Raw genomic sequence first — 15,176 nt, 5'->3', positions numbered from 1 at the left:
AGCATAGAGCAGGAATTGAACTGGGATCTATTTCGGCCATAGGACATGTTAATTGTGTCAATTGAAGTTACATACGTGCAGGGGAATTGGATCATTACTTGAGCACATAGAGTGAGAACTGTTGTGTGCAGTGGTAGTGTCCCTGCCCCTGAGCCAGGAAGCAAGGATTCAAGCCCCGCCAGCTCCAGAGGCGTGTAATTGCAAGTTGATTTTAAAGTATCTATATTAAACAGGAGTCCTGCACAGTGAGGCGGTTCTGCAAAATGGCTTGAGCGCACATTTCAAAAGACAATTACTGTGCCAAGAAATGGGTAGAGTCAGGAGACATATATCAGTAGTACTACATTCTGTGAAAAATGTATTCCAAATAAAGGCTTATCCTTCCACATTTGGCTTTCAGGATATTACAGGACACAGCCACAGGTTCTATTAATCAGAACAAGAGCTATAACCAAATTGTTCCTTTTGGGTCTGTGTTATTTATTGGATCAGGTTAGGCAACAGAACTGGGCGGCATGGTAGTACACCAGTCAGCGCTGCTGCCTCCTAGTGCCAGAACCTGGGTTCGATTCCACCCTCGGAGATTGTCTCTGTGGAATTTGCACGTTTTCCCTGTGTCTATGTGGGTTTCCTCCTAGAATCCAAAGGTGTGCAGGTTAGGTGGATTGGCCATGCTAAATTGCCCATAGCGTCCAAGAATGTGCAGATTAAGTGGATTCACCATGGGAAATGCAGGGGTAGGGTTGCTCTTTGGAGGGTTGGTGTGACTTGATGGGCTGAATGGCCTGCATCGACACTGTAGGAATTTTATGACTCTGGAGAAAGAAAGAGACAACATTTTGAATTTTGAATTTGAACCTTATTGCACTGGGGAGGTGGAACAACTCTCTGATAGACAATATCTGTATGTCAGAGAGTGCTTAACAACTTCAGATATTATGTTACTGAGGCTGTAATTGTAAAGCTCTTTAAAGCTAAACAAGTTGCATAGCTATTATTAAAATAAGTTATTTTCTTCTGTCACAACTCACTACAAGTATGAAGCTCAGTGATATGTTCATTAAATCTGGAATGTAGATGGCATTCCTTTAATCAGGGGAAATGAATAGCATTGTAGATCATGTTGCTTTAAGACAGTGACTTGTTTTACCTTTTTATTTTCAGTGACCTACCTTCTGTTGATGACGATAACTCTTTGTAGGATATGGCTCAATTAGCTATGTCATCTTTTTGATCTCCCAGTCAAAAGGTCATGCTTTATATGTAAATCTAAATATTCAATCACAAGGTCCTTGTAGATCAATGTCACAACCAGATCAGGCATTTCCACAGAGTGCTCCATGAATTTCCCTCATTCAGCCTGCTTTTTATCTTCTGGGGTGTTCCCATTTAAAATTACCAACAGCAAAACTTTAGTTTTAAGTCAGATCAACGATTATTTTATTACCAACTAATGATGAAAGTTGCTGATTTTTTATTTTAAATGGTACAGTGATTAGCTAAAGTCCAGGTACAAAGATTAAAAAAGTTAAAAGGCAGCCTGACATGTGAGGCACCGTAAGGATCAATAGTTGGGTCCCACTCTCAATGTCAGTGATTTGGAGTTGGGCACCAAGTGTAGTACAGTATTTCCAGATTGTGGATAATGAGTGGAAATGTGTGAGAGATAAGGCAGCTCCAGTTGAGTTCAAACAGGCTTAGTGAATGGGTAAAAAAATGGCAGATGGAATATAATATGGAGAAATGTGAAGTTATCCACTTTGATAGGAGAACTAGATGAGCAGAGTACCTCTTAAATGGTAAGAGACTGAAAAGTGTAGATGTATAAAGCGACTGGGTATCCTTGTCGATAAGACTAACATGCAAGTGCATCAAGCTATTAGGAAGGCTGGTGGAATGTTAGCCTTTATCACAAGAAGATTTGAATCCAGGAGTAGTGAAGTCTAGCTTCAATTGTATAGGAGCTTAGTTATTCCACACCTGGAGTAGTGTGTGCAATTTTGGTCTCGCAATCTACAAAAAGAATCCATTGCCACAGAGGGAATGCAGTGAATGTTCACCAAACTTGTTCTTGGGAAGGCGAGACTGTCCTGTGAAGAGAGATTGGATAAACTGGGCTTGTATTCTCTGGTGTCTCGAAGAATGAGATGTTATTTCATAATGTTTAAAGGGATTGCCATGGTAGATGTAGGTAAGATGTTTCCCCTGGTTAAAACCAAGGTGTATAATTTAAAAATAAGGGGGATGCCACTTAGGTCTGACATGAGGAGAAACCTTTTTATTCAGAGGGCTATGAACTTTGAAATTCTCTAACTCAGAGAGCTGTGAAAGCCCAGTCTTTGACTCTGTTTAAGGTAAGAGATTGTACACCAGTGGGAATCAAATCTATCAGAGTTGTGGGGATGGGGTGGGTAAAACACATTGAAATATTAAATCAGTTGGGACAATATTGAATGCTGTGACAGGCTCAGAAGGCTGAATGGCCTGCTCTTGTTTTTATATTCCTATAATGGGATAGAGAAAAGATGCTTATGAAGACAAAAGTAAGATCAGTCTGCCATTGTTGCAAGCCTTTACTTGCTTAAAGGTTTCTCTTTCTGAGATGAACTTGCAGTCAGAGATGTGATGGTTTCTGTGGTTGAGTAGTTAGAAATTTTGTGTACAGGTAGACTCAGTAAATATATCAGGCTTTGAGAGAGAGAGAGAGAGAGAGAGAGAGAGGAGGTTTCTTGTTGTTCATAGGTTATGCGGTTATGGCACATTTTGTTCATCTGTGCTTTTCTGGGAAAATAGAATTGATTTATGATAGTCTTTCTCTTTGTCATCCCCATGGCTAAGAACTCTTTTTCTGAGGGTGTTTTTCATTTTCCCATCCTAGGACATTCTGACAAAATGGTCTCATATCTTATGTTCCCACAGTCAAAATAATATGGCTGCTGTATTAACTTTGGTCAATCATTGTTCCATGAAACAAGGTCAATTACGCTGGAGATCTCTCCAATGTCCTTCCTGTCTCCTTTTCTTTCTCTCTCAGAAGCTTTGAATTCTCATGCTACAAGGAGTTATTATCCAAGGTTCATTTAATTCTAAACATATCACTTTGTGGTTAATTCTGAGATAAAGCATTAGTCTGCTTGTTTTTTTTCTGCTGTACTGAATCAAAAAGGACAGTCTTGTGACTTCTAGGATTAACTTTTCAGAATTGTGTCCATTTTTGCCTTCTTTTAGATTAGATTACTTACATTGTGGAAACAGGCCCTTCGGCCCAACAAGTCCACACTGATCCTCCGAACAGCAATCCACCCAGACACATTCCCTTACGTTTACCACTTCACTCAACACTACGGGCAATTTAGCATGGCCAATTCACCTAACCTGCACATTTTTGGACTGTGGGAGGAAACTGGAGCACCCGGAGGAAACCCACGCAGACACGGGGAGAATGTGCAAACTCCACACAGACAGTAGCCTGAGGCGAGAATTGAATCTGGGTCTCTGGCGCTTTGAGGCAGCAGTGCTAACCACTGAGCCACCGTGCCGCCCATCTTTACAAAATGTATAATTTTATAATTACACAGTCTTGACGTCAGTCTAATTGTGGCACAGTGGTTAGCACTGCTGCCTCACAGTGCCAGAGACCTGGGTTCAATTCCCACCTCAGGCAACTATTTGTGCGGAGTTTGCACATTCTCCCCTGTGTCTGCGTGGGTTTCCTCCGGGTGCTCTGGTTTCCTCCCACAGTCCAAAAATGTGCAGGTTAGGTGAATTGGCCATGCTAAATTGCCCATAATGTTAGGTGAAGGGGTAAATGTAGGGGAATGGGTCTAGGTGGGTTGCTCTTCGGAGGGTCGATGTGGACTTGTTGGCCCAAAGGGCCTGTTTCCACACTGTAAGTAATCTAATCTAATCTAATTCCAACCTTGTGTGACATTATTATGTGCTCCCTTTCAGAGTAAGGATCAGGAGATGGTGGTAGGAACAGGAACATTGGCTGGTATTTTTAAATCAACTGGGAGAAAAGGAGGACTGCAGATGCTGGAGATCAGAGTCGAAGAGTGTGGTGTTGGAAAAGCCCAGTGGTCAGGCAGCATCCGAGGAGCAGAAGAGTTGATGTTTCTGGCATAAGCCCTTCTTCAGGAATTCCTTTGCTGACTCTCCTGCTCCTCAGATGCTGCCTGACAGGCTGTGCTTTTCCTGCATCACACTCTTTGACTCTGGTATTTTAAATGTTCTCTCTTTTCTGTTCTCTTACTCCAGCTTAATGAGGTAACTCCAGCACCCTCTTAGCCTTAGATGCTAGCCTTAGACTTCAGCCTTAGATGAGATCTGCTAACTAAAAGATTTAGAAGGACATGGGTCCAGTGCAGGGAAATGGGGTTAGCGTTGATGGACACTTTATTCAACATCGACCAGTTTGGGCCAAAGGGCCTGTCTCGGTGCTGTAGGGACTCTATGACTCTATGACTAAAGTAGAAATCAAACCTGAGACCATCCTTGTCCCTTGTGGATCTTGGTGCTTTAATCATTTGAGCTTCACATATAAATTATAAAGCAATTCAAAGTGGTGAACGCGCTGTCAGCTTACTTGTTAAGTATGTATAACAATAGCAGCTGGAGAAATGGTGGTAAGAGTAATACAGAATGATATGATATTTGACAACTGGGATGGAATACAGGTCAGTGTGTCTTTGGTTTCTTCTTCAGTGTCCACAGGAAGTGAACGCTTCATGCTCAATTATTTGGGACTTGCCTGTTCAAATTTATTGGTCTTTTGACGAGTTTTAGTCCTGAAGGATGGAAAATTCTGTGCTCTGTTAGACTGCTCCTTTTGAAACCAGTCCAGTCCAGTCCGGTTCAGTGCAGGGCAATGGGCAGCAAGACTCTGCCACCAGCCTCTGTCCATCACGATCTCTGCTCCACCCAGTAGATGACCTGCTCTTGAAATTGCTCCTTTATTCAAAGGCCTTCCTCTCCCATCTGGTGATGACCAGTCAGTTGCCACTCTGGCAGGGTGATTATCCTGCTCATCACAGTCATCTCTGCATCACTCCTGAGAAGGAGGCTGAGGAGAAATCTTTCCACTTGGGTGCCTGAATTTTCCTGCCTGAAAGGGTGGTGGCGTCAGAAACTCTCGGAACATTGAAGCAATATTTAGATATTCATTTGTGTTGGCATAGGCCTCAGGGCTGTGGACCAAAATTGGATTAGCTTGGCCAGATCTTTGTTGACTGGCACAGGCATGATGGGCTGAATGGCCTCCTTCTATGCAGTAAACATTGGAGATGGTATGCAGGTGCTTCTAGCCCTGTGTGGTACTACTTCATTGCAAGAATTTAATTTGAAGGAAGTTTAATATTTTCAATTGCACAATTTTTAAAGTGCTCATTGAGAAACACTTGCTAGTCATTCAGTTAATTTGCAGTGGAAGTCTGGAAACTGTTTTTCTGCTTCAATAAGGTGGATTGATTTTTCAGCCAGATTGTGGATTTGGAATTCTGAATAGTTGGAAATCAAGTTGAAAGGGAATTTGTGTGTCCGTATTCAAATCGGAAGTGTGCTGAATTGTTCGTTTCTGTGTTTTCCCATGCACCGTGCTCTCCAATTCTGACTGCTTTACTTAATCACTTATGAATCTCCCTTGGGCTATAGGATAACCAGCTGAAAGCTCTGTGTCATCAGGAGGGTGATGTGTAAAAGAACCTCCTGTTGACAGATGGTGCTCATGGCTCGTAAACAAAAGCAGAGTGCTGCAAAATATTCTGTCGGGGAAGCCTGTTACAAGGCCAGGATGATAATTGTAGAACAGTGCAATTAGTTAGACGGTCTCTGGGAAAGATTCAGGAGAAAATGGAGATGTATACTTATCTGTAGAGGTTCTACAGGATTTGTTATTCATCTGTGAAGCAGCTAAAGTGCTAACTTGGATGCATTTTTTGCGAAGAGGATGATTTAGGATTAGGTGATTAATATCAATGGAATGGAAGGTATGCAAAAAAGTGTGACATAATTATGTTACAGTTTAAAATATTTAGTTTTTAGTGCGAAATGTTCAATAGACCATTAAATACTTAAGGAAGTATTGCTGGGATAAATCAGAAGGGACTAAGGGTAATGGAATTTGATATGATTAAATGAGCACGTAAAGAGTTTTTTTAACAGAATCCCCAGAGTGTGGAAACAGACCAAACAGCCCAACAAGTACACACCATTCCTCCAAAGATCATCCTACCCAGACCCATTCCCCCACTTCCCATGGCTAATGTACCTAACCTACACATCCCTGAATACTGGGCGGTTTAGCATAGCTGACCCACCTAACCTGTACATCTTTGGATTGTGGGAGGAAACCAGAGCACCCAGAGGACATGAGGAGAATGTACAAACTCCATACAGACAGTCACCTGAGGCTGGAATCAAACCTGGCTTCCTGGCATTGTGGGCAGCAGTGCTAACCATTGAGCCACTGTGCCATCCCACTGAGCCACTGTGCTGCCCCGTGGTACTGCTAGGATTAAGAAGAAGGTTTTCAACAGACCCAAGAAAACTACTGGGCAAAAGGACTGAGTACAAGTTAAGCAGTGACAGGTTTTATGAAATAGCTTATGAGTGACTAATGAGTGTGGAGCACATTTTGAGTGGCGGGGAAAGGTTTTTCATTGCTTCTCCCTTTTTGCTTTTGACAGTGCACAGTTCCACAGAAGCTGCCAACAGCCTTTTACTTCCCTGGCCAACAGTAATTTGGGGCGAGGGTAAAATTCTAAATTCCATGCCTCCCCAATTCACTACTACTGCCACACCCATTCATTCTCCTGAATATGAGCTAGTTGCAGAAAGCATTCCAGCCAAGATGGATTTATCGAGCATTTTAACACATCTGTTATTTACAAAGTGACTTCTTGTTCACATTGTGACATTATGCTGCTCAGCAATTTGGCTTGCATTGTCCTTCACTCATCCTGAGTAACTGAGGTGTTTATTTTCACATTTTTAGACAATGAACATGTTTTTATGGACTTGGAACAGAAACTCACTAAATATTTCCCCAAGGAATGGAAGAAAGAAATGAGCAAAGTAAGCTTTATTATTATTTGGCAGCTCTGACTTTTGACTGTGTAGCCTACTTTGAATTACTATGTTTGCCTGATTTGTGGATTTTTGTGTGTCTTGTTTTGCAATTGAAATGCTGTCACTAGGTACCTTTTTAAAAACAAAACTGAGAACTCAGTGGCACAATAATTTTGTATATCTTTGTATTTGAACAGTAGATAATCACATAAGACTATGGATATTGCTGTCCCATTAGGGGGTGACAATTGATTACATAGCTTGAGGGGCCCTATTCCACTTTAAGCATGGGGCAGAGGTCCTGGAACAGGACCTCCATAAACCAGGGCAGTTGGTAAAGGGGTTAAACCCTGAATGTCATTCTGTGACACACTCTTGGTTTCTAATGACCTGAGCTAACTGTCCCCCACTGGACATTATGAACTAATTGGATCCAAATCTGCTGCAAGACTGTGAGGTTTTGCTCTGGAGTGAATTTGGGTCTGTTGTCCACTTGTCACTTCAACAGCATCTTTGACCACCTTCTGTAATCCTGCTTCTGACACTTTATCCCCAATGTGACACACTCGGATTGGTTTGTTAATGGCAAAGGCACTTTATAAATGTGGTAGACCCAAGAATGTTACTCCAAATCAACCAGGTATATAGAAGTAGAGAACATAAACTGAACTCAGCAGATGATAAAGCTAATTATGTGAAACAGCCCCTACCCCATCCCCACTCCTGTAGGTTAGGTTTAAATTGGAATTTTAATCTCAGCAGAAATGTATTATTATGTTCTAGTGACACTGCCTCTTTTTTTTGTTCCCCTTTTCCTTTTTTTTAACAGAACAATGAAAAGTTTAGTGCTCCTTTCATGGTTTGTTTCAGGGTGCAGTATTACGTTGAAAATGGAAAAGTAATGAGGTACAGAGTTCCTGTTACGTTTTTAAATTTGAAAACAAAGTGAGTGCATCTATTCTGTGACTATTTCCACACAACTCTTCCATGGTCAAATCTTCATAACAAAATAATTGCTGTATAATTATTTTCCTATGAAGAGACTCTGGTGGTAATGAGTATATACTTCGCTATTGCTGAAAAAAGATATATTTTGCCAAGATTTTTGTCCTGTATGCATCAAGAAAATTTGCAACAAGCACCAATAATGGGGAAAACCAACCCTTACACTGACAGCCAATTGAGGATGATCAATGGGGTTGCATCAGCGCATTCATGCAACTGGAAGCTGCACACATTAACACTCAGGGTCTTGATCTTTGCACATGGAAAGAAACATGTCCCTGATCCATCTACCTGGTTTGAATTCTAAACAAAGCCTGGCAGTTAACTGTCAATAATCATTAAATGCTGGCAATATCTCTGTCAATCAGAATCCACTTGCCAACCAATCAGCACTTGACTCTTGTACAATGGAAAAGGTATTAGAATTATAGATCATAGAATTTTACAGTACAGGATTTGTTAGGTATGTCCTGGATTTTTTTGAAACAATATGTAAATAGTCCATCTTGGGAATGGACCACTCTCACTCCTGATGAAGGGCTTATGCTCGAAATGTTGATTCTCCTGCTCCTCAGATGCTGCCTGACCGGCTGTGCTTTTCCAGCAACATACTCTTTGACTCTGATCTCCAGAATCTTCAGTCCTCACTTTCTCCTAATGGACCATATTAGACTGGTATTAGGGAATGAGCCTGGCCAAATGGTCAAAGTTTCAGTGGGGGAGCATTTCAGGAACAGTGATCACAATTCCATAAGTTTTAAGTTATTTATGGAAAAGGATAAGAGTAGTCTTTGGGTGAAAATGTTAAATTGGGGGAAGGCTAACTACCACAGTATTGGGCAGGAACTGGGGGATGTAGATTAGGGACAGCTGTTTGAGGGTAAATCCACATCTTCGTGTGGGAATTTTTAAAAGCCAGTTGATTAGTGTTCAGGATCAGCATGTTCCTGTGAAAATGAAGGATAAGGATGGTAAGATTCGGGAACATTGGATGACAAGAGAAATTGAGGGCTTAGTCAAAAACAAAAAGGAGGCGTTACATCAGGTTCAGGAAAATGAGATAAACAGAGTTCTCAAAGAATATAAAGGAAACAGGAAACAACTTAAGCAAGGAATTAAAATGTCTAAAAGAGGACAAGAAATGTCCTTGGCCAACAGGGTTAAGAAAAATCCCAAAGGGTTGATACTGATATAAAGAACAAGAGGATAGCTAGAGAAAGGGTAGGCCCACTCAAGGACAAAGGAGAGAATTTTTCCAAGGAGCCGGAGGAAGTGGCTGAAGTCTTTAACGAATGCTTTGCATTGATGTTCATAATGGAGAAGGACATAATGGGTGGTGAGTCTTGGGAGTGGTAATCTTAATATTCTCGGGTATGTCAATATAAAAAAGGTGTTGGGTGTTTTGAAAAACATTCAGGTAGACAAGTCCCCAGGCACCTGATGGGATCTATCCCAGAATACTGAGGGAGGCAGGTGAGGATATTGTTGGGGCCCTGTACAAAATTTTTGTATGCTAGGTAAAGTGGATGCGGAACAGGCTTGGTCATGGAAGACAGACAGGAATGGTTGAAGGGTGTATGAAGACTGGAGATCTGTGACCAGTGGTGTTCCACAGGGATCAGTGCTGGACACCCTATTGTTTGTAGTATATGTAAATGATATGGAGGAGAGTATTAGTGGCCTGATGAATAAGTTTGTGGATGATAAAAAGATTGGGGGAGCTGAGAATAGTGAGAAGGATTGCCAGAGGATATAGCAGGATATAGAGAGGCTGGAGACTTGGGCAGATAAATGATAGTTGGAGTATAATCTGGACAAATGCGAGGTGATGCATTGTGGAAGATTGAATGCAGGAGAGAAGTATACACTAAATGGCAGTACCCAGAGTAGCATCAACATATAGCTTTACAGGTCCACAATTCCCTGAAAGTGGCAACGCAAATGGATAAGGTGGTCAAGAAAGCATATGGTATACTTGGCTTCATTTGGTGCATAGGGAATAAAAATCTGCAAGTAATTTTGCAGCTATATAGAACTTTAGTTAGGCCACATTTGGAATGTTGCATACAGTTCTGGTCACCACATTATCAGAAGGAGGGTTTGAGTTATAAACAAGGACTGGATAGTCTGGGACTTTTTTCCCTCAAGCGTAGGAGATTGAGGGATTACCTTATACAGATTTATAAGAGCATATATAAGGGGCATAGATAAGGTGAAAAGCAAAGGGCTTTTTCCTAGGGTACAGCAGCTCAAAAGTAGAGGGCATAGATTTAAGGTGAGAGGAAAAAGATATAAAAGCGACCGAAGGAACAACTTTTTCACACAGAGGGTGGTACGTATATAGAATGAACTGTTAGAGGAAGTGGCATATGCAGTTACATTTACATCATATAAAAGTCACTTGAACAGGCACATGTGTAAGAAAGGTTTCGAGGAATATGGACCAGATGCAAGCATCTGGAGGGACACGATGTCTCAGCGGTTAGCACTGCTGCCTCATAGCGCCAGGACCCATGGTCATTTCCATCCTCAGGTAACTGTCTGTGTGGAGTTTTCACATTCTTCCCACGCCTGCATGGGTTTCCTCTTGCAGTCCAAAGATGTGCAGTTTAGGTGGATTGGCCATGGCAAGTGTACAGTAACAGGGATAGGGTTGGGAGGAGTGAGGCTGGATGGAACGTTCTTCAGACAATCGGTGTGGACTCGATGAGCCGAATGGCCTGCTTCCATGCTGTAGCGATTCTATGATTCGACTGTGATTTGAACAAGGGCCAGGTGGATCTCATAGAATGAGATTCTTGATTGAGGTTGTTAACAGGGGCCAATCAGGGAGCCCTGAGCTGACAGATATAAACAAGAGTGTCAAAGAGTCTCCTCTGCGAGCTAGCTAGTCAGAGCCTATGTATACATGTAAATGAAGGGTGACTTGGTGATGGGATACCTGCCTTTGTGCGGCTATTTCAGCTTCTATGAAATGGGACTAGTTTAGTTTGGGAAATTGGTTAGCATAGATGAGTTGGATGAAGGGTCTGTTTCTGGGCTGTATAAGTTGGAGAATATGAGCTATGAGGAGAGATCAGACAAACTCTGTTTGTTTTCAGTTGAATATGAAGGATAGAAGTTCACAAAAATATGAGAGAGTAGAATGGATAGTCAGAGATTATTCCCAGGATAGAAATATCGGTTACAACATGACATAGGTTTGAGGGAAAAGAGGGTGAGTTTAAAGGAAATGTGAGAGGCAGCTTTTTTACACAGAGGATGATAAGTATCTGGAATGCACTGCCAGAGGAAGTGATAGAGATGGATACAAAGCAATGTTTAGGAGGCACCTTGACAGATACATGAATAGGCAGGAAATAGAGGGCTACCGACCATGTAGAGGCAAAGGTTTTCAATTTAGAAAGATATCATGTGTCAGTGTAGCCTTGCTAGGGGGAAGGTCCTGTTCCTGTGTTCTACTGATCTTTGTTCTAGATGGAGGCCATTCAATCCGTTGTGTCTGTACCGGCTCCTGAAAGAACTATGTAGCTAGTCTCATTCTCCAACTCTACCTCAGTAGCCCTCTAGGTTAATCACTTTCAAATATATATCCAATTCATCTTTTGAAACCTCCAATGCATTCTGCCTCCTCCACTCTCCCAGGCAGTGCATTCCAAATACTAACAATTGAATAAAGAAGTTTCTCCTCATCTCGCTCCTAACTCTCTTGCTGACAGTTTTGAAATTGTGGCACCTAGTTATTGATAAACCAGTTCGTGGAATTAGGCAAGAATTTTCAAAAGTTGATTGGGGGTGGATGTTTGCGGCTAAAGGGATGGCTAGAAAATGGGAAGCCTTCAAAAATGAGATGAGAGAACAGAGATAATATGTTCCTGTTCCTATTCCTGTAAAGGTCAAGGCTGGTACTTGTAGGGAATTCTGGATGACTACAGAAATTGAGGTTTTGGTCAAGAATAAGAAGGAAGCGTATGTCAGGTACAGACATCAGAGATTGAGCGAATCCCCAGAAGTATGGAAAGGCAGTAGGAATATACTTAAGAAGGAAATCAGGAGGGCAAAACGGGGGTATGAGATAGCTTTGCAAATAGGGTTAAGGAGAATCCAAAGGTATTCTAAAAATACATTAAGGACAAAAGGGTAATAAGGAAGAAAATAGGGCCCCTTAAAGATCAGCAAGGCAGCCTATGTGTGAAACTGCAGGAGATGGGGGAGATACTAAACGAGTATTTTGCATCAGTGTTTACTGTGGAGAGGGATATGGAAGACAGAGAATGTGGAAAAATAAATAGAGACATCTTGAAAAATGTCCATATTACGGAGGAGGAGGTGCTGGATATTTTAAAATGCATAAGGTGGATAAATCCCTGAAACCTGATTAAGAGTACCCTGAACTCTGTAGGAAGCTTGGGAAGAGATTGCTGTGCCCCTTGCTGAGATACTTATATTATCGATAGTCACAAGTGAGGTGCCGGAAGACAGGAGGTTGGCTAACGTGGTGCCACTATTTAGAAAGGAGGTTCAGAAAAAGCCCGGGAACAATAGACCAGTGAGACTGACATCAATGGTGGGCAAGATATTGGAGGGAATCTGAGGGGTAGGATTTACATGTATTTGGAAAGGCAAGGACTGATTAGGGATAGTGTGTGGGAACTTGTGTCTCATTAACTTGATTAAGTTTTTTGAAGAATTAATGAAGAGGATTGTTGAGGGCAGAGCGGTGGACGTGATCTATATGGACTTCAATAAAGCATTGAACAAGGTCCCTCATGGTAGACTGGTTAACAAGATTTGATCACATGGAATACAGGGACAACTAGCCATTTGGATACAGAACTGGCTTGAAAGTAGGGGTAGAGGGTTGCTTTTCAGCCTGGAGGCTTGTGACCAATGGTGTGCCACAGGATTGGTGCTGGGTATGCTGCTTTTTGTCATTTATATAAATGATTTGGATGTGAACATAGGAGGTCAGTTTAGTAAGTTTGCAGATGACACCAAAATTGGAGGGGGAGTGGACAGCAAAGAAGGTTACCTCAGAGTACAATGGGATCCTGATCAGATGGGCCAATGGACTAAGGAGTGGCAGATGGAAATTAATTTAGGTAAATAGCTGCATTTTGGAAAGGCAAATCAGGGCAGGACTTATACACCTAATGGTAAGGTCCTAGGGAGTGTTGCCGAACAAAGAGACCTTGGAGTGCAGGTTCATAGTTCCTTTAAAGTGAAGGTAGATAGGATGGTGAAGAAGGCATTTAGTATGTTTTCCTTTATTGGCCAGAGCATAAGGTATAGGAGTTAGGAGGTCATGTTTGCAGTTGTACAGGAAATTGGTTAGGCTACTTTTGGAATTCTGCCTGCCATTCTGGTCTCCGTGCTTTAGGAAGGATGATGTGAAACTTGAAAGGGTTCAGAAAAGATTGATAAGGATATTGTCAGGATTGGAGGGCTTGAGCTAATGGGAGAGGCTGAATAGGCTGGGGTTGTTTTCCCTGGTATGTCGGAGACTGAGGGGTGATCTCGTAGAAGTTTATAAATTTTGAGGGGCATGGATAGGTTGAATAGCCAAGGTCTTTTCCCTGGGGTGGGGGAGTCCAAAACTAGAAGACACAGGTTTAAGGTGAGAGGGGAAAGATTTAAAAGAGACTTAAGGGGCAACTTTTTCACACAGAGGGTGGTGCGTGTATGGAACCAGCTGCTAAAGGAAGTGGTGAAGGCTGGTACAGTTACAACATTTAAAAGGCACTTGGATTGGTATAGGAATATGAAGGGTTTAGAGGGATATGGGCCAAATGCTGGCAAATGGGATTAGATTAATTTAGGATATCTGGTTGGCATGGATAAATTGGATAAAATGTCTGTTTCTTTGCTGTACAACTCTGATTGTATGACTCTAAATTGTTCATAATTTTGAACACCTCAGTAAGGTCATCTCTTAATCTTCTCTGGCCCAAGGAGAATAAGCCCAATTTTTCCAATCTTTCCCTATGCCTAAGATCCGGCACTCTTGGTATCATTCTAATAAGTCTCCTTTCCATTCTTTCTGGGGCTTTAATATCCTTCTTTAAATAAGATGCACAGAAATCAACACGATACTTCAAACATGGTCTTTATAGAGGTGTAGCATCACTTCCTTGCTTTCATACCTGATGCCTCTATTCATAAACCCAACTACAAGCCTTCTTAACAACTGTTACAAATTGCCTGGCCACTTTCAGAGAATTAAGCACCTGAACCTGCAGGTCCCTCTGCTTCTGTACTCCCCTGAAAGTTGTATCATTGAACCCCTGTGTTGTCTCTCCATGTTTCTTCTAATAAAACATATTACCTCACATTTTTCTGTATTGAATTTCCTGTGCCATTTAGCCAACTTGTCAATGTCCCTCTGAAGTCGCTCAGCATCATTCCTCGCTTAGCAAAATCTGTAACTTTGCAGATGATACTCTCAACACTCATCTTCAAATCATTTTGCCCTCATCATCCATCTCCAAAACCACATTTATCAGCATTGTTGCAAATGGTTCTGATGAATGCAGGACAAAAAGCTTTGATAAAATGTCTGTCTCTTTTTTTTCCTCCAGTTGTACACTGTAGTATGAAAAAGCTCTTTGAACATACATTTGTTGTGTGGTTGTTCAGCATTGTCATTGTCAAATGACATAAAAGTAAGTAATATAGAGGTCAAATCATTTTGTGCAAATAAAGTAGAAAGTATTGAAATGGATTGTGTCAGCCACTGATGGGTTTCTAATTTTCAAACAAACAGGTGCCTGCAAAATGAATGATAATGTTGCACTTCATTTGGATGTTAAAATAAAAGTAATGTCAGGGTTATTACCTGGTGTAAAGTTGCCACTACATGTGAGGAGGAGGGAGCATGGATGAAATGCTTGTAACACAAATCTGATCCTTTGTTCCCATCAATTTATTGGCTACTCTTTTCCAACTTAATTTCTTGCAAAGGTGTCTCTTGCCTGATAGGGTACAGTTTTGCGGATAACCGATGTTTTCAACTCCCAGTGCTTGCATTTTCAGGTGCATACAGTGACTCTTGGGATAGAGGACAGCGTAGCTTGAACCTCACTCGATAAGCAATATGGGCACACTCT

The 15,176-nt window shown here is 41.6% G+C and overlaps 1 protein-coding gene across 3 annotated transcripts in view; it reads left to right on the top strand.

Moving 5' to 3' along the window:
- Positions 1-15,176, top strand: part of LOC122552624 (FERM domain-containing protein 6) — a 77,254-nt gene that overhangs the window by 36,795 nt on the left and 25,283 nt on the right. For all 3 annotated transcript variants that reach the window (XM_043695403.2, XM_043695400.2, XM_087991158.1), the window contains exons 4-5: positions 6,992-7,071; positions 7,895-7,971. In XM_043695403.2, coding sequence (XP_043551338.2) covers positions 6,992-7,071; positions 7,895-7,971 — 157 coding nt within the window. The remainder of the gene's footprint in view (positions 1-6,991; positions 7,072-7,894; positions 7,972-15,176) is intronic.

Source organism: Chiloscyllium plagiosum, unplaced genomic scaffold (genome assembly GCF_037043375.1).
Source record: "Chiloscyllium plagiosum isolate Xiang-an unplaced genomic scaffold, Cpla_swu_hap1 HiC_scaffold_10, whole genome shotgun sequence".
Taxonomy (NCBI): Eukaryota; Metazoa; Chordata; class Chondrichthyes; order Orectolobiformes; family Hemiscylliidae; genus Chiloscyllium; species Chiloscyllium plagiosum.
Note: the sequence above shows the minus strand (reverse complement) of the source record. Positions and strands in the feature narration are given on the sequence as shown.